This window comes from Aedes albopictus, chromosome 2 (assembly GCF_035046485.1).
Source record: "Aedes albopictus strain Foshan chromosome 2, AalbF5, whole genome shotgun sequence".
NCBI classification, from domain to species: domain Eukaryota; kingdom Metazoa; phylum Arthropoda; class Insecta; order Diptera; family Culicidae; genus Aedes; species Aedes albopictus.
In genome coordinates, this window is record NC_085137.1 from 290,618,187 (window position 1) to 290,643,605 (window position 25,419).

The window sequence follows — 25,419 nt, forward strand, 5'->3', positions numbered from 1 at the left end:
GGCCCAGAAAAGTTGGCCACCTGTCTGCATCGGCTGACAGTCAGGATCTGGGAAACCGAACAGCTACCGTAGGAGTGGAAGGAAGGGGTAGGGGAACTGGGGGTAAGACGCCCATGTTAAGGAAGAGTCCAATTTTAACCACGAAACACTTCATAATACACATAATCATTTCGGCACTAACATGAAGCCCCGACATGTTTCTTTTCATATAGAAGAAACCATAAACCAGTTTTATGTTTTACTATTGAAAAATTCAAATGTGAAAAAAAGTTTGATTTTCAGATTTTTAGTTTCAATGCGGGGTAAAACGCGCCACTAGCTACAGCTAACGCCAGGATGCCAAATTGTGTACATATACTTGCACGCCTGATTTATTGTCAACTGTTGTTGTTCGTGAATGGTATACAGTCATTGCATAATTATGGATCACCTGCAATTATGCATCAATTCCATTTAAACGTCATAGTGAGCTGTTTTATCAATAATTACTACAAAATGACACCTGGATGTGTGATTAGTGAACTTATTCATAGTAAAAATGTGCTGTTGCTTGGTTCTTACTTGTGTTCTACATAATTTATGCCAGAATTTTGATCTAAATGGCTATTTTAATGTAAATAAATAGGGGTGGGCATTTTACCCCACACATGCCTCAGAAATTTGGACCCTTGTAAAAAGTTATAAGGGCCAAATTTGATACTTTTCCCGCTTGGTACACAAACAATGGGAGTGTGCAAAACAGTTTATGGGGATAGCGAGAAAAAAATTCTTTTAAATGATGTAAAAAAGTGGAACAATTTGACAGGCTAAAATTACATCAAAAGTAACCAAAATCTTTTTTTGAAGTTTTTGTACAATTTTTTTAGTAAAAATATGTAAACTCAAATGTAAAGAAGCATTTTTATTCTTATTTTAACGATTGTAGTTGAAAAAAGTGCAGAAAATAACGTGGTTTGCCTAAAACAAGGGTGGCGCAACTTGCCCCCTATGGGCGTTATGGCCGCAGTTCCCCTAATCTGCCCCATTTACAAGAAAGGCGACCATTTGGAATGTGAGAACTTCAGGGCGATCACTATTTTGAATGCTGCCTACAAAGTGCTATCCCAGATCATCTTCAGTCGTCTGTCACCTAAATCGAATGAGTTCGTGGGAAGTTATCAGGCTGGCTTCATCGACGGCCGGTCGACAACGGACCAGATCTTTACCGTACGGCAAATCCTCCAAAAATGCCGTGAGAACCAGGTCCCAACGCATCACCTGTTCATCGACTTCAAAGCGGCATACGACAGTATCGACCGCGCAAAGCTATGGAGAATCATGGACGAAAACGGCTTTCCTGGGAAGCTGACTAGACTGATTAAAGCAACGATGGACGGTGTGCAAAACTGCGTAAGGGTTTCGGGTGAACTATCCAGTTCATTCGAATCTCGCCGGGGACTGCGACAAGGTGATGGACTCTCATGCCTACAGCCGCGGAACGATTTTCACAAAATCCGGACAATTTGTGTGCTTTGCGGACGACATGGACATTATCGCTAGAACATTTGGAACGGTGGCAGAGCTGTACACCCGCCTGAAACGCGAAGCAGCAAAGGTCGGACTGGTGGTGAATGCCTCAAAAACAAAGTACATGCTGGTAGGCGGAACCAAACACGACCGGATCCGTCTAGGTTGTAATGTTACGATAGACGGGGATACTTTCGAGGTGGTGGAGGAATTCGTCTACCTCGGATCCTTACTGACGGCTGACAACAACGTGAGCCGTGATATTCGGAGGCGCATCATCAGCGGAAGTCGGGCCTACTACGGGCTCCAGAAGAAACTGCGGTCGAAAAAGATTCACCCACACACCAAATGCACCATGTACAAAACGTTAATAAGACCGGTAATCCTCTACGGGCACGAGACATGGACCATGCTCGAGGAGGACCTACAAGCACTCGGAGTTTTCGAGCGACGCGTGCTAAGAACGATCTTCGGCGGTGTGCAGGAGAACGGTGTGTGGCGGAGAAGAATGAACCACGAGCTCGCTGCTCTTTACGGCGAACCCAGCCGGAAGGATACGGTGGGCAGGGCATGTTGCAAGAATACCGTACAACAACCCTGCAAAGCTGGTGTTTGCAACTGATCCGGTTGGCACAAGAAGGCGTGGAGCGCAGAGAGCACGATGGGCGGACCAGGTGGAGCGTGACTTGGCGAGCATTGGGCGCAACCGAGGATGGAGAGCGGCAGCCACAAACCGAGTATTGTGGCGTACTATTGTTGATTATGTCTTGTCTTAATGATGTTGAACAAATAAATGTATGTATGTACGTTGAAAGCGTGCTTCACATATGTTGGAAAAGTTGGAAGAAAATTCAAAAAAAAAAAATTGTGAGTTTAAAAAACAAACATTATTTTGGGTTTACTAGTATAGCACCAAACGATTTTTGCAAGAAATGCTTTTGTTCTGTTGTATCTATTCTATTGCCCAAGTAACACTCATGTTATATATAAGTTACGACAGCGCAAGTTTTGGTTGTATAGAAGTTTATTTTACGTTATTTCAACACAATGTTAGAATTACGTAAAATAAACTTCTATACAGCCAAAACTTGCGCTGTCGTAACTCTATTATAACATGTGTGTTGCTTGGGTGGTTATGCTTCTATGATATGCAGGGTTGAAAATTTCATTTCATATCTAAATTTAACCACCTACAGCCCATTTAAGAAGCTGAACCTGAGAATATGGTATATGGAAAACTTGTGCGGCTACACCAGTTCTGCAAGAAAGTCACGAAAAAACCGCTATTTTTCGAATATTTAAGGTAAATGTCACGGACTACCTTTGAAAAATGCCAAATGATATTCACCGTGAATATCATTGAGATTTTACGAAGGAAGTCCATGACATTTACCTTAAGTATTCGAAAAATAGTAGATTTCCGTGACTTTCTTGCAGAACTGGTCTAGCCGCACAAGTTCTTCAAACACCATATTCTCAGGTTCAGCTTCTAAAATGAGCTGTAGGTGGTTGAATTTAGATATGACGAAATGAAATTTTCAGCACTGATGATATGCTTCTTTTCAGTTTGTGCTGAGCGGAATAAATTGTAACTCTGTGCAATTATAGCTCTTTCCATATTCAATAATATCGATTCATTAACCATCTTTGTTTAATAGCTATTCATGTTGGCAGACCGTTTTGAACGTGGGCCTATACCGAAGCCCATTGAGATAACGCAAACAACGTCCGAATCAATAATGAACAATGGTTCCATCCTTCATTATCCTTCACCCACGTAGATAGGCTATATTCGAATATAGGCTTCCGCCATAAATGACCATCAGGACTGGCAGTGTGGGATGGGATGTCGCTTCACTTCTACTGATAAAACAGTTATATTAATGTAAATGATGGTATAAATAACGTAATAATAATTGTTGAATGAGGAACTCGGCTCTACTTGAGGTAACAAAGAAGCGACACTGTTTATCATTTTGGACGTCATCGTGACATAATTTATTGAATGTGCACAACAATGGCGGCAATGCATCATGTGGCTTAAAGAGCAGCCAATACGAAGCTATTTGAAATTTAATTTTTTGGTAAATCGTACAACTGAACACAAATCTTCTCTACCTGTGATCTATTTCAGGGTCAAACGGAAGTTCGGAAGCAAGATGTATGAAAGCTCTTGCTCATATCAAACGGCACTGGATCTCAAACGGGCAGCTTCCCCGTTGATAACACACCAGGTTAAGTCGGAAGATTGCCTCGGACTGACACAATGTGCTACCGATTGGGGCTCTTATCGATTTCATCAGTCCACCTTCGAGCAGTTGAAGCAAAGCGTGGAGAAAGCCAAGGCGGCCCTACAGGATAGAACCGTCTTCCTTGGGAGCTCCAGTGCGTTCAGGTAAGCTTTTCAATTGAATTTCTTCAAGTCTATCTTATTAACTTGAACTTCTTTCTGTCTTTCCTCAGTGACATTTACTCCTCCCCCCGGTTAACAGAGTCTCTGGAAAACGTGATATCGCATAGTAGTGCCAACAGCAGTAACAATGCGGAAAATAACACAAGCAACAACAACACAAGTGGAACCTCCAGTAACAGTATTAACAACTCCAGTGCGAACAATGCTAGTGGTGGGAGTAGTGGAACCAGTGGTGGGGGTGGGAGTGGCTCGAGCAGTGGCATAAGTGTGATCAATGCAACCTCCCTGGTCTCTCCCAGCAATTTGTTGGTGAGCAATGGCCTTTCGTCCCAACGGCATCGAAGTGATTTATTAGGGACAGCTAACCTGAATCTCGTCTCGTCAACTCAGTCCCCGACCACCACCTCGACTCCGTCGTCGATTTTGTCCCAAAATCTGGAATCACCATCGCTGGACGTCAAATCGAGACAAGGTAAGTGGAATCCTAAACGACGAAAACCCCATTCCATTCCGCCCAAACCATGCGAACGAAAAGCACGAAAAGCTACTTTGCTGCTCTGCTGGTGGAAAACTGAACAAGACAAGGAAAACGCAACCCCCACAAAGACGGTGTGGTGTGGTGATAGGTAGGATGAAATACGTGTCGACCAAAAGGGGAAAAGGAATCCACCAATCGGAAAAGGATGATGTTTCCATGGTTACCGGATTGTGTTTATTCGCTTGATAAATGCGCGCACTCGGTTGACTCCTCCTTCCTTGGTTTTCCACCCACACTTTGTCAAGTTGAAGATGGTAGTGGAAATGACGGACGGGTGCTACATGCTATAGTTAGCACATTTTTCAGTGAGAAGTGGATATTTTATTTAGTTTTACTAAATCCTGCATTTTTCGTCCGTATGAACGCGCGCCATTGCGAACCGACTTTGTTTGTGTATGCCGAGCAAGATTTCCGTATTTGTTTGTTGACTTCCAACTTTAAACTTTAAGGCATTATTACCTTAAACATATTGTGGAGATTATTACATTTTTTATGAATATTTAACGTAATGTATTTTCAACTTTTGAAAAGAGTTCGAGATGAAACAGTGGGTTAACTTGATGTTATCTAATGATGGTAAACAGTTTGAATACCATAACACTTAGTTGTTGATTCAAACAGTCTTTTAGCGAAAGATACATTTCCCAATTCTTTTGAAATCTATTTCAAAACTTCGTGTTTCATTTTGCCCCACCCGTTTTAACTTGCCGCGGTGTACCATATTTATGCTCTAGTGTGCAGCATAGTTGTCCCATGTTCCAAAACAGCAAACTGAGAAAAATGTGTTTTAAATTTCAGCATTGTTTCCATCTCTACGGACAAGTGTAATAAAAACACAAAATGAATCCATTAGCATAGCGTTGGAATTGGTATTTATCATTGAAGTTTGAACAAAAAGTTTCATAAACATACAATTTACTTTGATTTTTTAAAGAAAAACTCTGGTAAGATAATTCTAGCAATTTCCGGGATTTTCTCAGCATAAGCTGTCCCATGTCATGTGAGAAGTTCAGCATAAGTTGTCCCATGTTGTAATTTCATCATAAACTTTCCCATGTCGACTTTTGCAGCATAAGCTTTGAATTTTACAAATGATATCAGGATTTCCGGAAAATGTTCAGGGTTCCCTCAGAGATGCTCGGACAGCTTTTTATGCGTATAAACTGAACATGAGATAGCATTTGAGAAAACATAAATGAACATGGGACAGTTTATGCTGCAAAATTGAACATGGGACAAATTGACTTGATGTAGTTTTCATGGAGTTTCTGAACAAAGAATACTTACCGAGATTAGATTCTGAAAGTATACGCAAAATAGACCCTTTGATGATAAATGTCAAAAGTAACATGGGACAACTATGCTGCGCATGGCAGTATGAAACTTCATTATAAATTGCCCAATTAACCTTGACAGAGCTCCGACCTGCCATCTAGGAAAAGTTTTCCGTGTGCGAGAAGCGTTGCTGGCGGAGTATACGAAAATAAGTATAAAATGCTTCTAAAAAGTCTACGATCAAAATTTGGGATAATGTTCAAGGTTAGACTATTGATTAGCTACACAATAAACATAAATTTTTGATTTCAATATTGTGTTCCAGATTAAGTACTGATAATGTAGTTTTTAAAATTCTTCCCTCGTACGTTAATCCTCATTCCAATAAATATTATCGTAGAGCGCTATCGTTTGATTGCGTTTGATGACTGCGAAGCCGAAAAACTTCCCTGGTTATAATAAATATTATCGTTATTCTTTTAGAAGCATTTTAAACTTATTTTCCTATACTCCGCCAGCAACGCTTCACGCACACGGCTCACTTTTCCTAGATGACAAGTCGGGGCTCTGTCAAGGCGAACTGCGTAGACTTTTCGGAGTCAAATTTGGGTTTGTTTTATTTGTAACACAAAGAATTTATTCGAACTAATTTGTACACGCGAACACATCAGCAATTTAAAATTGTTCATATTTGGCTGGGAGCATCTGGATATGTATGTATTTAATAGCAGCCAATAAAACGCCCTTAACCGTTATGTGTCCGACAAACTTTTTGCTTTTTTTTCCACACCGTGCTTTTTAAATGGGCGCTGGGTACCCGGGTATGCTGTTGGCCACATAAGGGTTAAACATAAATAATTCAAAACTACCAATAATGTTATAAGTGAAATAATTTCAAAATGCCAACAACAAAAATTTAAAAAACAAAACTGTGCGAATGCATCGTTAATCTGCATAAATTTTCCTAAAATCAAGAAAATCGTAGGATTGATTAAGAATTGAAAATTGGTAAACAGTCTGGCAGAGGATAGACGAAGCAGTGCTTCTAGAATTAAAATAGTTCTCCTTTGGGGCTCCTTGCAGTTTACAAATAATTTCTCAGCCTTTCTTGATACATAAGAAATTCGTTGTCTGAATCGCTCAAGAAACCGGTTTTCTTCAATCGCAGTACGCAGTTGCGAAGAAATGGCAGTTCAAATGGCAATCGCCGTAGAAATTTTTAGCCAGTAATCGTCCACTGAAGCAAGTTTTCATACAAAATTTATTTAAAACAAGCATATTTTTTCATCTAGCTTTCCACATAAAATTCATTATGAAAATGACAAAAACTTTTGATATATTATTTTGCTAAGACTCATTGGATTTTGTATTTTTTTTTTTGCATTTTACAGCAGCACTATTAAATGTTTTACTTCTTCTTCTTGTCATGGCGTCCCCACAGCGTTCTCGCAGCTTTTGGCAATTGCGGTCTACAGAAAACAGTTGACGGCAGGGGAAGCGGAACTGGTTAGCGCAGCTTCAATCATAACTTCCAGCTTTAGCTGTCAACGAATGGAAATGAACCAACATCTGATTAACAAGTGGGGGCCTGTACCAGTTATCGCACTACCTAAGGAAAACTATTTCTACAAAACTATGAAGTCATCGATATGTCAAATGATTGATTAGTTTTCATACTTTACAGGAAGAATATAAAAACGGAGCCAAAACAACTTGAAGTATTTATTACGTCGTGTGACAATGATAGGAACCCTGTACCAGTTATGGACACATTTGTTAATTTGGGTTCCACTTCGCACTATTTACATGCATTCCTTATGGGGTTTGCCATAACTGGTACACTATGGCGAAATAGGGTGCAAGGAGGCCGAAATGTTAAGGAAAATAATTTATTTCTTTCATAATTTTCATCTTTTGTGAACGTGATTTGTTGTTCACGAAATTTTTCTTGTTGATTTTCTTGTTTAGTCGAAAATCAACTATGGCGAATTTGAGGTACTATTGCCATGACTGGTAGACTGAGCCTATTTCATACAATTAATACTGAATTGGTTACATTTTTGCTGCCTTTCCTCTTTAACTTCCAGAGATTAATCTCTAAAACAATCTCTGGAGAAATCGTTGAAGAAATTTTTGAATGAATATCTCGGAACCAACATTTCAAAAGGGCGTAACTGCATTTTGAAACAAACCACTCTTTCACATCTGTGGGTCATATTTTAAGTTTCCCACGAAATTCACAAACATTACTAGACAGAGAAATTACTCTTTTTTCCTATACTGGCGGTGATTTGCATGGCGACATTGAAATACGATCCACAGATGTGAAAAAGGGGTTTGTTTCAAAATGCAGTTACGCCCTTTTGAAATGTTGGTGCCGATCTGAAGAAATTTCCGAGGATTTACGGGACGTAAACCTTAAGACATCCTGAAATCCCTTCAGTAATTTCTGAAAGAATTCATATTGTAACCTCCGGAGAAATTTCTAGAAACATCACTAGAGGAATTCCTGGAGCAAATCCTGGAAAAATCATTGAATGAATTCCTATTGAAATCTTCGCAGAAATCTCTGTTTGGGTATTAGATAAAATACCTTGAAAAATCCATTAAAGAATTTCTGAAAAAAATACTTGGGGAATATTTGGTGCAGCTCCACGAGGAACCATACCAAAAATGGGTTGCTAAATTCCAGGATAATTTCCAGCAAAAATTTCTAAAGGAATTTTTGAAGCAATACCAAGAGATTTTCGTATAGGAACTCAAGGAGCTAACCCTGCAAAAATCCCCCGTGAAATCTTTAGAGGATGCCCAATTGGAAAATCTAATAGAACCCAAGTAGCACACTTGTCACAGAAGAGTCACGGCGGCGCAGGTTTTTGTTGCGCAGAAGTGATTGTGAATTACTTCAAACAAATAAATACTTATGTACTTAAATCTTTGGAGAAACCCTTGGATGCATCGCTGTAGAAGTTCATGTAGATTTTTTGGGAAAAGTGCTGCAGGTATACCAGCAAGAATTTTTTGGAAGAGTCCCAGAAAAGGTTCTGGAGGGATCACAGGATTTACGCATAGAAAATCTTATAGGGAAACATCTGAATGGATAAAATCCCCGGAAGAATTCCTGGAAGAATTTTCGGCGGAATTCTTGGAGAAACCAAGCAGAAATTCCAGAAGGAATCATAGCAAGAATTTCTAGAGAAATCCCACCGTGAATTCCTTAAGGGTTTGTGAGCTTCGTGGCCGTGCGGTTAGCGGCGTCAGTCGTTTAGGCGTATTGTGAGTGCCACGGAGTGAGGGTTCGATTCCCGCTTCAGTAGGAGGAAACTTTTCGTCAAACGAAAAATCTTCCACTGGTCCACTGGGTGCACCGTGTTGTCCGTTGCCTAATGTTAGTGATTGTTCAGTCTGTGCAACCTCTGGTTGAAGACGGTGTAGTGTCTTTTTAATGGATAAATCCTTGGAAGAATCCTGTCAGCAATTCCAGAAGCAAAGCCTAGTAGGGAATCTATAACATAAACCTCATCATAAATTTCTGGAGCAATCCCAACAAGTATAGCTGCAGGAATTCCATAGATGCCGGAAAGAAGAAGTAAATTGGTAGACTTGTAACACCGAACAGATGTGTATCTTCGAACAAATTTGAAGTTTCGAGGTGGAAGTCGAAAAATTTTCACTTGGAGAACTAGATTGGAATGAATTTCCTTGGAGAAATAAAAATCATCAAAGCGTGCCTCGCTCCCGCCCTATGCTCGCTGTACAAAAAAGCTTGTTTTCCACCACCAGGTTCGCTAGTGTCCAGCTATCAAACGAGCAGCTCTTTTCGTGATGAACATTCACCCCCGTGCTTGTAATCACAACAAGAGGAGTTCAAGGGCTTGACGAACCCCCCTTCTGCGAGTCAGGTAGGAGCCTAGGATTATTTTCTAAGCGAACCATATCCACACACCAGTGTGGGCTTACCCCCTTTGGCACCGGGAAGTGACCGAGCGCCGGGGCATACGGATTGCTCAAGCGGTGTAAGCTTAGGTGTAGCGGGGGAACAGCAGTGGGCTCTGCTGGGCCCCTTCAGGTATTCCACACATCCGGAAGCAACTCTGTACAAGCGACATGGCACCGCTTCCAAAGTGTTACAGCCCAGCTACGTAGGAGAGCCTCAGGCACATCAGGAACGAGGACAGTAACCCAAACAGCACACATGTTACAAAAAAGTGTCGACAGCGCAGGTTTTTGGTTGGTCATGAGTCATTTTCAAGTTATTTTGCCTTTGGGTTAGAACAATGTTAATGTCGGGACTGTCTTCCGTCCCATAAAACCGTGGCGTGGTCTTAAGTACGTTTCTGACCTGTGCCCAGCCTAGGCAACTAACTCCCGATTGACGCTAATCCGTCTCTGAGTCCAGTCCCCATAAGGGCTAGGGCTAACCCTCGGGTGGCCTCCCTGCTTGCACAGATAACCACCTAGGCCGTGGACCATTGCGATTACTTCATTTGTAGTAAGGGATAGCGGCTCAAAGGGGGAATAAACAAAAAATGACTACTAAATCCATAAATAACAACAACGATGTGATCGAGAGTAGGGAGGCAGATAGAACGACGTTGAACCCGTTCGCGCGAGGAGGATTGGCGAGATCGCCACTATGAGGCGCTGATGTACCCACCAGCGAGTAGATGGCAAGAGGTTCAACAGGAGGAGCACGAGGAGGTGCAGCACCGGCCGAGGAAGGTGCGAACCTCACGCTGGCGTTGAACTGCAACATTAGCGGACTACCAAAGAACGAGCTGATCGGCTACACGAGCGTGCGGACTACCATCAGCATGGACATGAAACAGGGTCGGCTGAAGCTCCGATAATCATTGACCATGAAGGAGTATGACCTCATGACCAAAGATCGAAGTGCGCCTGATGTGAGCAGGAGCAGTCCACCCAAACGGACAGCTTCCTCATTGCTGGCAACGCGAGGATGCAGCTCGAAATCATGCAGCTCGGAGGCGTAGCGGAAAGGTCAAACCTCCGTGGGCGGGCGGAAAGTCGAAAAGAAAGAAAGGGGCGGCCAGCGCGAGCAACTAGGCTCTCAAGTTGCGAAACGCGCAAGGAGCAGCGAAACCAAGCCCCAGGAGGCCAACCTTAAGAAAAAACGGGGGTCAACTCGAACAGTCTGCAAGCGCGAACAGAGCGACGCGCTGGTATTTAAAACTGAGGTGAAAATCATCTCTCATCGTTGGGCGCGGATGCAAAACACTCTAACATTCCTTCCCCTTTCCAACTGACTGTAAGGACTTGGCCAGCTTCGGCATTGATCCAAAATGTATGGGCTGCCTTAATTGTACTTTGAGAATAAGTGGAGTGTCCCAGCCCTTATTCATTTGGATCTCTCTCTCTCTCTCTCTCTCTCTCTCTCTCTTCTTGGCGTAACGTCCTCACTGGGACAAAGCCTGCTTCTCAGCTTAGTGTTCTATGAGCACTTCCACAGTTATTAACTGAGAGCTTCCTCTGCCAATGACCATTTTGCATGTGTATATCGTGTGGCAGGCACGAAGATACTCTATGCCCAAGGAAGTCAAGGAAATTTCCTCTACGAAAAGATCCTGGACCGACCGGGAATCGAACCCGTCACCCTCAGCATGGTCGTGCTGAATACCCGTGCGTTTACCGCCTCGGCTATATGGGCTATTCATTTGGATCTCAGTACAATTAGTACCAGCTCAGATCAATCACGGAGGAGCAACCATTGATATGTATAAATAATAGCACCCAAATATAGGTATTTTTCACCCAACTCTCGAGTTCCGTGCGGAAAGCCATATTTGAGTATATTGTTACTTACCTTACTTACCGATCAAGCTAAGGCCGGGGTGGCCTCTGCTGTACATAGTAGCCGCCTCCATTCCACTCGGTCCATGGCTGTTTGTCTCCAGTTCCGCACTCTGCGTAGGGTCCGCAGATCGTCCTCCACTTGGTTGACCCACCTAGCTCGCTGCGCACCACATCTTCTTGTACCGGTTGGATGACTCTCGAGAACCATTTTAGTCAGGACATCCTGATGACGTGACCCGCCCACCGTAGCCTCCCGATTTTCGCGGTATGGACGATGGTTGGTTCTCTTAGCAGCTGATGCAGCTCGTGGTTCATTCGCATTCTCCAAGTCCCATCTTCCATCTGCACTCCGCCGTAGATGGTACGCAACACCTTCCGTTCGAAAACTCCAAGGGCGCGTTGGTCCTCTGCATGTAGGGTCCATGTTTCGTGCCCATAGAGAGCCACCGGTCTAATCAGCGTTTTGTAGCTAGTTAACTTCGGCGAACTTTATTCGATCGTAGAGTTCTGCGGAGTTCAAAGTAAGCACGATTTCCTGTCACAATGCGCCTCTGAATTTCTCTGCTGGTGTCGTTGTCGGCGGTCACCAGTAAGCCCAAGTAACGAATTCTACAACCACCTCGATTTCATCACCGTCGATAAAAATCAGGGTGGCGAGCGCGGTGATTTCTCCCTGCAGCCCTTTGCCATCATGTACTTTGTCTTCGACACATTGATGACTAATCCGATTCGCCTGGCTTCACTCTTTAGTCGGATGTACGTTTCCGCCATCGTCTCAAATTTACGAGCCATAATATCAATATCATCAGCGAAACCAAGCAGCTGAACGGACTTCGTGAAAATCGTTCCACTCGTGTTTATCCCCGCTCTCCTAATTACACCCTCTAAAGCAATGTTGAACAGCAAGCACGAAAGACCATCATCTTACCGTAACCCTCTGCGAGATTCGAAGGGACTCGAGAGTGTCCCTGATACTCGAACTACGCACATCACTTGATCCATCGTCGCCTTGATCAACCGTGTCAGTTTATCCGGGAATCCGTATTCGTGCATAATCTGCCATAGTTGTTCTCGATCGATTGTATCATACGCTGATTTGAAATCTATGAACAAGTTATGTGTGGGCACGTTGTTTTCGCGGCATTTCTGCAACACCTGGCGGATGGCGAACATCTGATCCGTTGTAGCGCGTCCACCCATAAAGCCAGCCTGAAATTGCCCCACGAACTCCCTTGCAATCGGTGATAGACGGCGGCAAAAAATTTGAGAGAGTATCTTGTAGGCAGCGTTCAGTAGTGTGATCACGCGGTAGTTCCCGCAATCCAACTTGTCGCCCTTTTTGTCGCTCCGAGGTACTACCTATGGCGGATCGGATGTCCCTCCAGCCATCTTCAAGTGAAGCTGCGCCAAGCTGCTCTTCCGTTGGTAGGGTGCAGCGTTTCTTACTCAGCCGCTGGATGCCAGAACAGACGCTGTTTTAGCCGCACCTCCTTGATGAACAGACGCTCGGATCGTACCTCCTCAATCTAGCTGAAGTCAGAAGGACAACAGTGCTCAGGCTGCACTACCAGCTAAGCACACAACTCTTAGCTGGCGGTCTTTGTCATCGTTTGACCCGTCACTAAGGGCCAGAATCGAAATCTAGCGGAACAAAATTCATTTCTCCAAAACTAAGCTTTTCCGGCACATGGTGTCTTCGACAAAGTTGCTTGACATCAGCGGGAGCATCAATTGCTAAGAACGTAGTAGTTCGCAAATCGTCCGCAAAGGTGGCGCCACCATCTAACTTCTTTGTTTTACGTCCTAGTGACTTGGCGTCTTCGGCAAAGTTGTTTGATTTGGCAAAATAAACAACTCTTTCTCAGACGTCAAAATTCCACGGCCTACTGTTTTCGACTTATTTTAAAAATAGAAATAATCAATGAAAAAACAGTTTTTAAAGCTTATTTTGGCATTTTTACTAGAAACCATGTGAGTTTAATTTTTTTCCTAATGCAAATGTGTCAAACCAAACACATTGTATTGAAATATATTCAATATTATCATTAAAAATTGAAAATAAAAATACAAATTTGAAAAAAATAGTGTGAATTTCAAGCCTTAATATCTCACAAAGCGCAAAAAATCGCAACTTCAAATTTTCAGCAAATACGAAGCAATACTAGGTGAACATACTGTAAAAAAATTGGAGAGGTATTTTTTGGTGTTTTTGAGATAATAGCTTTTTAGTAACACCATAAATATTAGTAGTGCCAGCGTGTAACTTTTTACTGTTACACATTAGAGAGTTTATGTCTTCGAGAAAGTTGTTCATTTTAACTAAATAAACAACTATTTCTTAGACATCAAAATTCCACCGCCTACTGTTTTCGAATCATTGTATATAAACTAGATTTTATTGTCAATAAAACACATTTTGATGCAATAGTGTGAACTATTGTTTATTGTTTTAATTTTTACGATACATAGGAACTTGTGAGGATCAGAGCTATATTGGACGCTCTTCTTATCGACTCACTCAATTTTACATAAAAATGGGTTTTTAAAAAACTTGAAAATACGTTTGTTTTTTCGTTGAGTAATTTTTACTCAAATTTAGATTCCCGCCCAGTAACTTAAATGTTGAGTAAAATTTGCTTAGTGACCAGTTCGAAATTTACCTATTTCTTCAGTTCGACGTGTTAACTCAATTTTGAGTTCAAAAATACCAATTTTTGAGTTTCTCGTTCTCTCCTTGTATTAAGTCAGATTTGATCATTGATCGTAACAGAGCCATTTAAATTTAAATTTTTTTTCTATTTTGCATCACTAATAAATACTTCAAAGTCAGTTTGAAATTGTTTTTAAGATAAGTCATGCGTAGAAAAACAACATGGTGCATATATGGGGCTGTCCATTAATTACGTAAGGGATTATGGGAGAAGAAGGAGGGGGGTTGAGAAATCTTAGGCACCATACAATCATTTTTGGGTTCTCATACAAAAAATCTTACAAAGGGGGGGGGGGGCGGTTGTCAGAAAATCGCAAAACTTCCCTTACGTAATTAATGTACAGCCCCTATGTATATTTATGAGTGTTAGTGGAAAATCTGACCGTCAAGGCATCAAAACGTTGTAACGTCCGGTAGAATGTGTAAGAAATCGTGTAATTTTCATTTATATTTGTAGCTCAATTATGAATCTTGGTGGAACCCTAATTGTATGTAATGTAAAAAATGAATCGCCAACTTAAAGATTCGTGGGCTAACAGTTACAGTTATGTTCATTGCATTTTGAATACATATGTTTGGCTTGAAAGGAAAACAATAATGCGATGTTTATTAAAACTGGTTGCAATTATATTTCAAACATATTTACGACGACCGGCAGACGAAAATCCCCAAAATCGTTTGTGCAAAGTCGGTGTCGTAACTTTTGACCGCATGGTATTTATGGCTTCATTGAGGTAATGAATTCCTTCATTTGTTCCATTCGGTTGCCCAAAAATGTTAATGCAAGCGAGCTCAAGGATGATCGAGGTACGGCCGTCTCTAAAATCCTGAGCTATTCAAATTAGGAGCACTGCCAAAAATTGAAATAATAAAAATCCTCCGTTGCTTCTTTGGGGTGGTGGTTGGGAAAAGGAAAGCCCCAAGCTACATGCACACAAAAGAAGCATTCTTTTTTTTGTATCAAGCAGAGAAAAATGGAAAAGAAACAAAGAGAACTAGACATAATTTGAATAAAATATCTGTTCATGCATTCTTTTTAAAGGTTGGCATTTTAATTCGGTACTACATTTCGTTTCGTTTCTTTTTCTTTTTCAAAACTGCTGACTCAACGAACAAAAGATCTAACAGTCATACCCAAACCTTATTTCATGTAGGTGGGTGAGACATAGTTATTTTTAGTCGTCTGCCGAAGGTCCTTTCTTTTGTTGAATGTGTTTCAGCTTTATAAAACTGAATAAACATCTCGTACCTTTCCATCTGTACAAACAACCATTCATTCGACAGTATTGGCGGCTAAATCTCTATGTACATTCACGCCAATTAAGCAATTTGATAGGCTACACCCTATCAATTACAACCCTCCTCTTCCCAAATACTCCCTTGAGGGAAAGCTGGAACAGGACTCAGCCAACAACACAAGAATCGTGGTGTTCTAGCGTTTGGTCAAAGAAAAAAGTACGCTGAAAGAGAGAATGTGCGTTTTTATGGGCTCATGTTATCAATAAACACATCAACAAGCCATTAGCAGCCACGAAGCGATAGTAACAGCCAAAGTTATAAAAGACGTTGTACCCTGTTGTAACGGGCAAACATACACGGGGATGATGACGACAGCCACCGACCGGATTTACATCGTGAAAGCCACAAGTCAGTGGCGATAAAAAAGAACCCTTGGTTTTATTCTAGCACGGTCAAATTTTCATCGTTGAACACATACTGAAAATGGTTTTTGTTCGATATACTTTTCGTTTTGAACACAATTGCAAGATGAAAAAATTTACGGCTCTGTGAATATCCTTGCAATTTTAAGTTCAAAAATGTACTGCAATGTCAAATTTAACGTCTCTACAATTTAGCATTAGCTAATGCATTAGCATTAGCGAGTCGCACAAATTCGTAGGTGGTACGCTGACCGCTGTTAGACAAGACTAGCGCAATCCTGCAATGGTCGAGAATTGTCCTGGCCACGTCCTTGCAACTGCTGAGGGAAGGCAAAGGATGATTAGTTGGACACCTAGGAAGGATAGAGACAGAATTATTGTAGAAATTCTTTTTAAAATCTCAGAATAAATTCTTGTTAGGACTCCTTGAGAGAAATCCTTGAGAAATCTTCAAAGGAAAATCTTGTGGAAATATCCGGTGCTATTCTTGGTGGAATCCCAGCAGAAATGGCCTAAGAAATTCTAGCATGAATTGCAGGAGAGTTCAAAGCCAGAACTTAAAGAAGAATCTCGGCAGAAATTCCTTTTGCAATACCAAGAAATATTCCTGTATGAATTCCAAGAGGAAATCCAGGAGGAATTCTAAGAGGAACCCCCGGGAAAGCTATAGAAGAATTCCTGTATGGAAAAGTACAGAGGAACCCTGCAGAAATGTCTGGATAAATTGTTTGAGTTATTTCTGGAGAAAACCCTGGATGAATGCCCGCTAGAATTTCAAGAGTATTGGCTTTTAGAGTATTTTTATTATGAAATTTATGTTAGTTTTGTTGTTGTCAACCACGGATGTTAGATATTTTTAAAAAAATTGGGGTAAGAAATCAAACTTTAAACTAATCAAATTGTAATCTTAATTTAAACCATTTCGAAATTCATTAAAACGACGAACTTTTTTGGCAAATATTGTCCGGAAAAAGATGTTAAACAGCTTTCCGTAATATAACCTGATAGCATGGGCTTTAATAGCATTGAAAAAAAAAAACGTTTTTGTCATGGAAAACAGGCAACTGAAAAATCACTGTGATTTCACCCATTTTCCCCCAGGGAAAGCACATTTTCGGTGCACTCGTACAGCTCATGCATTGTATCACACGCAATATGTGAACACGTCAAATGAAAGCTTATTTATCGTAGAATCGACCAATCGAATAATATTCCGCATTATTTATCATAAAATTATCAAATTTAAGTAATTCTTACTTGGAGAATGTTATCTTAAGTTGAACCATTTGTAATCTAAATTTGAACTAGTGAACGGGGGCGAGCTTCCAGTGCTGGCTTGCAGACTGCGCTAGTGGTTGTTTTGTTACTCTTGGGGGATGAAAAATTCCAAATTTCTGAAGAGTTTAGAACATTCTTAGTTGAAATCCCACTGCCTAAAGAAAAATAGTTATGGGAATTAGCAGATCCATGTGTTTTTTCTATTGTTCAGCACAAAATTGGCTATAGTGGGAGATGCTTGAGCTGCTGCCGCCAGCAGTTCAAATTAAGATTAAAATTGGTTCAAATTAATATTAAAATCATTTGTCACTGAACAGAAAGCTTATACCTGTGGCTTTCATGTACATAAGATTTCGCCGTAGTAAATTATTTCCATGTGGAAGAAAAAAATCACTCAAAATTCGCGCTACTTCGGAAAGCCGCAATTTGGTTCAACTTTTCATTACCTACCCTATATCACTTTTTTTCAAAGATCTGTATCCCATACAAAGTTTGGAGAAAAATTTGTATCCCATACAAGAAAACAAACACCCCTCTAGCTCAAATATCTGCATTTACATAAAACAAAATTTGCACTCTCAAAAATCTGTATATATGGCATCCCTGAATGCCACTAACATTCTCACAAGGGTCTAACAATGGTGATTATTATAGTAGAACGGGAGAATACACCAAAACAACCAGAATTCCAATTGTTACCTATGTAGATGGTATCACATTTTCAATTGAATGCAATCAAGAAGACTAAGCAGACGAAGAGTCAGAGATTAGTCGGTGTGGTTTGATAACCGACAAAAAAAAAACCAACCCCCATAACAGCGCCGCCAGCGCCAGCGGTCCAGGTAGAGCGGATCTGGTGTGGTGGTTAGAACACTTGACTATCACGCCGAGGACCTGGGATCGAATCCCACTCCCGACATACTCACAAAATGTGGGTTTTTCCTTCGGAAGGGAAGTAAAAACGTGGGTCCCGAGATGAACTAGCCTAGAGTTAAAAATCTCGTTAATACAGACAAAAAAAAGAGCGGTCCAGGACTGTACCACCTACGAATTTGTGCGACTTGCTCAATGCTAATGCTAATACGAAATGAAATTATAAGTAGTTCACTGGATTTGATTGCTACATCCGAGAAGAAATCATGCGTCTTAAGCACCACTCCGTTAGAGAAGACCGCATGAGTTCTTAAGGAGTTAAATACCTTGAGCGTGATGAAAAAATTAAACTTTATTTGCACAATTTGAAAGTTCTACTAGCTAGACAATACGCATTTCAGATTTCATAAATATTGGAGCACTAGAACCAGCCCAAGTAGCGCGGCACAGTGTTTTATTTTGCCGATTTCGTGCTCTTTTTTTAATAACGTTTCAACCGCTGATTTTTGCTATATAGTTTCTTCGGAGAAGTTTCTACATAAGACAAAGCGCATCTTTTGACATGAAGAGTTGGATGATTCATTCACCTATAAGTGAGATGGAAAAAATATTTTTCAAAAAATGCAGATAGACGTTTGATGTCTTAGGCAAAGTTGTGCAAAATGCAATTTTGAACAACTTTGTCAAAGACGTCATAATGATAAATCTCATACTTTACGAGATATATTGCGTTGTATGTGCATTGTCCCTAGAAATCATATATTTCATCATAACTTTTTAACGGGATTTTTTACATTTTTTTGCGTCTTCTACAAAGTTGTTTGGAATGTGAAAATACATGTTTTTGATGAACACCAAAACACCCTAGCTTTTGAAATAACAAAGTTATTTACAAATTACTGATTTTTATAGGGTAACTTTGAACTCGTCTAACTTCTTTCGGCGTGAAATGGCGCAGAGAACCGTTTCGAATAATGAAACAACTATGTTTCTACTTTATGAAAATGGCTTAAACTTTTGTATGCAAGTGTATTCTTTATATGTTATGGTTAATAAACAAACAATTATCAAATACTGAAATTATTTAATAACTGCTTAATTTAACGAGATAGAATGTCGCAATGTTCAGCAAAATTACGTATTTTTGTATGCTTAACAACTTTCTAGAACATGAAAAAATGTAGAAAATCTTGATAAAAAACAATGATTACTTGAACGAGTTATAGAAAATGAACATATTAAAAAATCACTCAGAAATTTATTTTTATTATAACTTTTAATCCAGAATTTTGACATTTTTTGCATGTTCTGCAAAGTTGTTGAGCATATAAAAATACACAATTTTGCTGAACATTGCGACATTATATCTTGTTAAATGAAGAAGTTATTAAATATTTTCAATATTTGATAATTGTTTGTTTATTTACCATAGCACATAGAGGACACTTGCATACAAAAGTTTAAGCCATTTTCATAAAGTAGAAACATGTTTGTTTCATTATTCGAAACGGTTCTCTGCGCCATTTTGCGCCCAAAGAAGTTTGACGAGTTCTAGGTTACCCCAGAAAAATCAGTAATTTGTAAACAACTTTGTTATTTCAAGATCAAAACACCCTAGATGTTCATCAAAAACATGTATTTTTACATTCCAAACAACTTTGTAGAAGACGCAAAAAAATATAAAAAATCCCGTTAAAAAGTTATGATGAAATATATGATTTCTAGGGGTCATGCACATACAACGCAATATATCTCGTAAAGTATGAGATTTAGCATTATGGCGTCTTTGACAAAGTTGTTCAAAATTGCATTTTGCACAACTTTGCCTAAGACATCAAACGTCTATCTGCATTTGTGGAACAAAATTTTTTCTATCTCACTTATAGGTGGATTGATCATCCAACTATTCATGTCAAAAGATGCGCTTTGGCTTATGTAGAAACTTCTCCGGAGAAACTATACAGCAAAAATCAACGGTTGAAACGTTATTAAAAAAGAGCACGAAATCGACAAAATAAAACACTGTGCGCGGGTAGCGCACCCTCTATTAGGATAAGGCAAAGTATATGTAATTCCTTAATTTGCCAGTTTGAGACTGTACAGAGCCACTAGAACCGATGACCGATTACGAATGTTGGACAAAACCTATGGAGAGCAGCGAGCGATGTAGAGAAGCAAGAGAAGCCTAAAAACGAATCCACCGCAAAAAGAAAATAAAGCATAATGAAAATGTGATTGTCCAGGTGCAAGAGAGTACTGAATGATATGCAGAGGTTTTACGAAACTGTCTATAACGTGCCGAGAAAAACAGCGGCTTATCCCATCATGTGCAGATGAAGAGGGTACTTCAAGGAATTGATAATTAGTGAATGAATGAGCGACAGACAGAATTTCAATCGACTTTAGCGGACAGTCTGTGGAACCTTAAATGCTAGACGAGGTCAAGGCAACCAGGCAACAAGGCTGCTGAGAAGGACAAAATCTCGGCCGAGCTTCTCAAGCATAATATTCTCCGTGCAGTTCGGAATTTTTGACTAGCCAAGTTGGATTTTACTCTAAATGCATGCGTCGGACCTAACTACAGAAGTGGTGCGCTGTATAGTGGACCAGGTTTACTATACAACGCACCATTTCTGAAGTTAGGTCCAACGCATGGATTTGGAGAAAAATCCAACTTCGCTAGTCGAAAATTCCGATTTTAAACTAAACTGAGAATAGTGATCAGCTGTATCAACTCTTACACCACCGTATAAAAATAAAGATATGGGAAGATGGAGAACTACCTGCTCGTTGGTTGGATGGTCTCATTTTCCCTCTATACAAGAATATGCATCGACTGGAGTGCATGAATTACAAAGGAATATCACTTCTCAATGCAGAGTACGAAATTTTGTCTGGAATTTTGTTTAACTGGGTTAGGCCGATTGTAGAGCCCTTCTTCGGCGAATACACGCGACTTTTCGGTGGGGCCGATCAACGCGGGTCAGATGTGGCACATTGTCGATTTCGGAAGAACAGTTTGTGGACCCATCATCTGGTTATTTATCTTTTTTGCGAATCTATAGATTTTACTATGACGAAAAAATATTTACATCAAATCGTAAATAGAAATAAAATAAGCAAACAGTTCTAGTTTTAAGTTCAAATTGTTTTGAAACAGTCTACTTGTGATTGACTACATGAAATTAATAAATTTCAAGACGGCGTAGCGTTCAGTGAAGAGAAGCGAGTTATGGCAGATTATAGCCCAAAATGTTTTTCTGGTGAACCTAATTATACTGATTCGTGTAACACTTGACGGAACAAAATCAAATGTACGGCTGCGGATTTAATATCTCCATCGTTCGTAATTTTGGACGGATTGTTCCTGGACTTAGCAGACGATATCAACATCACCGAGATCGATTGTCGAGCCGTGAAAGAGGCCTTTAAAGGTTGAAGGTTGAAGAATGCGTCATTAATATCATCGTCAGCATTGAAATGTCGAAAGCAGTTTTCGCGTTCATAACCCAAATATTTGTTATGAAAATATATTCACTGTGTGCCAGATGTATGATGGAATGCAGTGAATACATTTTCATGGCAAAAATGTATGTTTTAGAGAAATCTTTTTTCGAAATTTCAATGATGTCGATGATATCAATGATGAATCCTTCAACCTTAAAAGGGAGACTGTGAGGTGTATTGGACTACCCAGACAACCAATTTGCACGTATAATGAAGTTTATGTTCAGGTTATACGTACTTTTATGCGGTAAAGTTACATCGCATAAGATGCAGTAAAAGTGCCTTATGCGTACAAAAGTGGAGGCGCATTGACGGCAAAATAATGACAATATATGACTTGAAGCGATATCTTATGCGATGCACGGTATGCACTATTGCGATGTAATATAGCATCTTATGCGAAATAAAAAAAAAATTGTCTCCTAAGTATGGAACTAATAACACAGCGCAACATTTTTTTGTCTCAAGAGCAAACTTATGTGTCTCCGAAGGATTTTGGGCCGCTGAATCCGAAACCGAGCTCAGATTTGCTCCAACACGTCACAATTTTGAGCTATACCTCAATTTATAGGGCAAAATATGCGATTTTGGGCTTTTGTGACTGCAAGTTATTAAGCATGGAAATATTTTTTTTAAGCAATCAAAAGGTTAATTTGTCAATTAACATCTAAATTAACGACTCATGCAAAATATTTCGTTTTACCTAATCAAATTTGATAGATTTAAGCATTTTATGTAAATATGAAAACTTGCATGCAACTTTTGGAGGGTGACTTGTATGGGAAATATCATACCTAACATAAATCGCTTAAAACTATCAAATTCGATTTGGTAAAACGAAATATTTTGCATGAGTCGTTAATTTAGATGTTAATTGAACAATTACCACTGCATCGGCTGATGGCAACGGATTGTCATTTCCAAGTTTGTGGTTCAACTCGGTGTTAAATTTATGAGTGGTGTACATGCTTTTTCACCTTCGTAATAAACAAATTCCCAATCGACTGCAGTCTTCATCTGATTTTGTAAGGTGCTGTTTGACAGTTCAACATCAGTAAACATTATGTTTCTGTAACATATCGCGGAAACTTACAGCATAGAGAACGAAATTATCAGTTCTGTGATTTAAAATTATGGCTGAAAGAACTCAAACAATACAAACTTAATACGACCGTCACAAAAAGTGTAAAAATGTGGCACATTTATGTTTATGTCAAAGCTTTTTCAGGCAGTTCGATCAATTGTGTCACTATTAAAATTGAGATTTTTTTAGTGTGCAGATATTCAAATTGTTTATTTTAAGCTTTCAAATTAAATTTTCAAAATTTGACATTTTTCATAGAATCACAGTAGAGGTGTCTGGTTGGTCTAAACCAATGATTCCCAAAGTAGGCAAAATCGCCCCCTAGGAGGCGAAAATCAGTCCTAAAATAATCAGGCTAAAATGAAAATTGGGGGGGGGGGGGGGGGGGGGGGGTCGAAAATACCCCAAAAGGGGGCGATTTTTTCAATGATTGTAAACCATCAAAAGTGTATAAGTCTAGGGAATTAAATTTTAAGGGAAATCGAAATTTCCTTCCATTTTTCTCTGATCTTCGAACAAATTAACAATTAAAACTAGGGTTACCATATTGTTCACACATGAAAAGAGTACATTCAAGAATTATGATAAAAGAGTACAGTAATTGAATAATTATTGTTTTTTTTTTTTTTTTTATATTTTTGTTTTCGATTAAGTACTGTATGACACACTTGAAGTTTTTCATATTTAAATTCTGTAAACCATACTTGACACCTAAATGTAGGTAAATTTTCTAAAGAAGTGAAAAACTAACGTCGTGTCTACTTAATACATCACTGGATAGTTATTACAGCAGTTTCTAATCTCACATTTTTCCAGTATTCATGCCAACTATTGATCAATACAAATACTTGTGAGTTAATAATTTGTTTTTATTTGATAAGAATTGGCAAGAACTGTCATTTTTTTTTCTAGAAGATGGATTTCATGCATTAGCTTTCGTGAGATTTTTTTTGTGAAACGAATCTAGTGTGATGTTTAAAACACGTGACGCTTACGCCGAGGACCTAGGATTGAATTCCAATTCCGAATTTTTGGAAGGGCTAAAATCTCGTTAATACAGATTACAAACTTCTTTGAAGAACTCAATGGAAAATGTAAATCACTGCTTCGTTCGAGACAGTTTAAAAATTAGCCCGCTTTCAAAAGCTCACATATTACATAAACGAAATACTTTCGTTATTTCTCACCCTTCCGATTATAATGTTGGGAGGTATACCATATATGGCGTTCAGTCTTTGGAGGAATAACTCAAAAACGGATTCCTAAGCTTCCGATTATTGCACGTCAAAGTAAAGTCATTTTCGCAAAACAAATTAATAAACGACAGTTTTAACATTTTTCAGCAAGGAGCAAATCATAATCTGAATGAATTAGTTGTGCTCATTCTGCGAATGGAGTGACGTGAGAAAAGTCGGAGTCGTATATCGAGGTGAGAAATCTCGACTCGAATGAGGTGACTCTCCATTTGATTTACACGGCGAGTCACTTCATTCGAGAGTGGATTCCTCATCTCGATATACGACTCCGACTTTTCTCACGTCACTCCATTCGCAGAATGAGCACAAGTGTGTTTTCGATGGAAGAAAGGGAAAATAAATATGGCTTTTCTTCGGCAGATAAGACCTACCGTTAAGTGATGCTAATTTGTAAAATACTGTTTTTTTTTACTACTTGGAAGGTTATTTTAATTAATATGTATGTTGATATTGATATGAAATGTATGTAAAAATGTAATTTTGCAAATAGAGTACAATTGGGCACATTTTACCAAAAAGAATAGTACGCCCAATTTTTTGCTGAAAAAGAGTACATGTACTCTAAAAAGAGTACATCTGGTAACCCTATTAAAACACACTTAGAAGTCAACTTAATGATACAAAATTCCAAAGTTGATGTGTTGAATAAATTACTGTCGATGTTTCTAGGGACTTGCACTACTCCTAGCAAGCTTTTATAGTAAGCTGCTACAGGAGATTCCGGAGACCTTTGCAATCTGGATATATTGAAGAAAAAGGCTATCGAGAAGCTCCTAATGGATGAGCAGATTACCAATTATCACCCAGCATCAACCCTGAATTTGTTTTCGACAAAATGTTGCAACTTGATGACATATGTTGGTGTGGCATACCAGTTTAGCACCCTATGCGCAGAGATGCGAATCGTCAGCATTCGCGCATCATCGAACACCGCGACCCAACCGCGACAACAATATTCGCGCTCCATCAGACATCGCGACTTCGCGACGCGCACGTCGTCGGTCGTCAACGACACGAAGACTCGAGCCGGTCGGACAGGAGAGACCGCGCCGCCGACGATCGCCCTCTTTCGCATCGCAGCAACCGTGTGGCAAGCACGTGTCATCCAAAACAGGCTGGAGGCAACTTTGCGGCAATCGGCCGAAACTGTAGTGCGGAAATTTACATTGGTGATCCTGCCAGGTTTGCTGCTTAAAGTTTTAAGAGCAAATAAATTGTGAAGGCCGAAAACATATTCAAATATAAGCTAAATGGTAAGCATATTTGGTGGAAGTGATTTTTTTCATACTCGCAAAGTAATGCTGTTTGATTGTGCAATGACGCTGAAGAGCAAGAGAGGTTATGAGTGCTGATTGAAAAAAATGGAAAAGAACCACACGTGAGGATCCGGCGCGATTGGACTTCCGCCGGGGGAAAATGGAAACATCCACACATGGACACACATGGACGCCGGAAGATCCGGCGCGATTGGAGTTCCGCCGGGGGGAAATGAAAAGAGCCACGC

At 39.9% G+C, this 25,419-nt stretch overlaps 1 protein-coding gene across 2 annotated transcripts in view; it reads left to right on the top strand.

The window, feature by feature from the left end:
- The window catches only part of LOC109410282 (DNA-binding protein D-ETS-3), a 300,930-nt gene that overhangs the window by 22,215 nt on the left and 253,296 nt on the right, over positions 1–25,419 (top strand). For both annotated transcript variants that reach the window (XM_062852064.1, XM_062852063.1), the window contains exons 2-3: positions 3,641–3,901; positions 3,970–4,391. In XM_062852064.1, coding sequence (XP_062708048.1) covers positions 3,666–3,901; positions 3,970–4,391 — 658 coding nt within the window. In that variant the 5' untranslated portion in view covers positions 3,641–3,665. The remainder of the gene's footprint in view (positions 1–3,640; positions 3,902–3,969; positions 4,392–25,419) is intronic.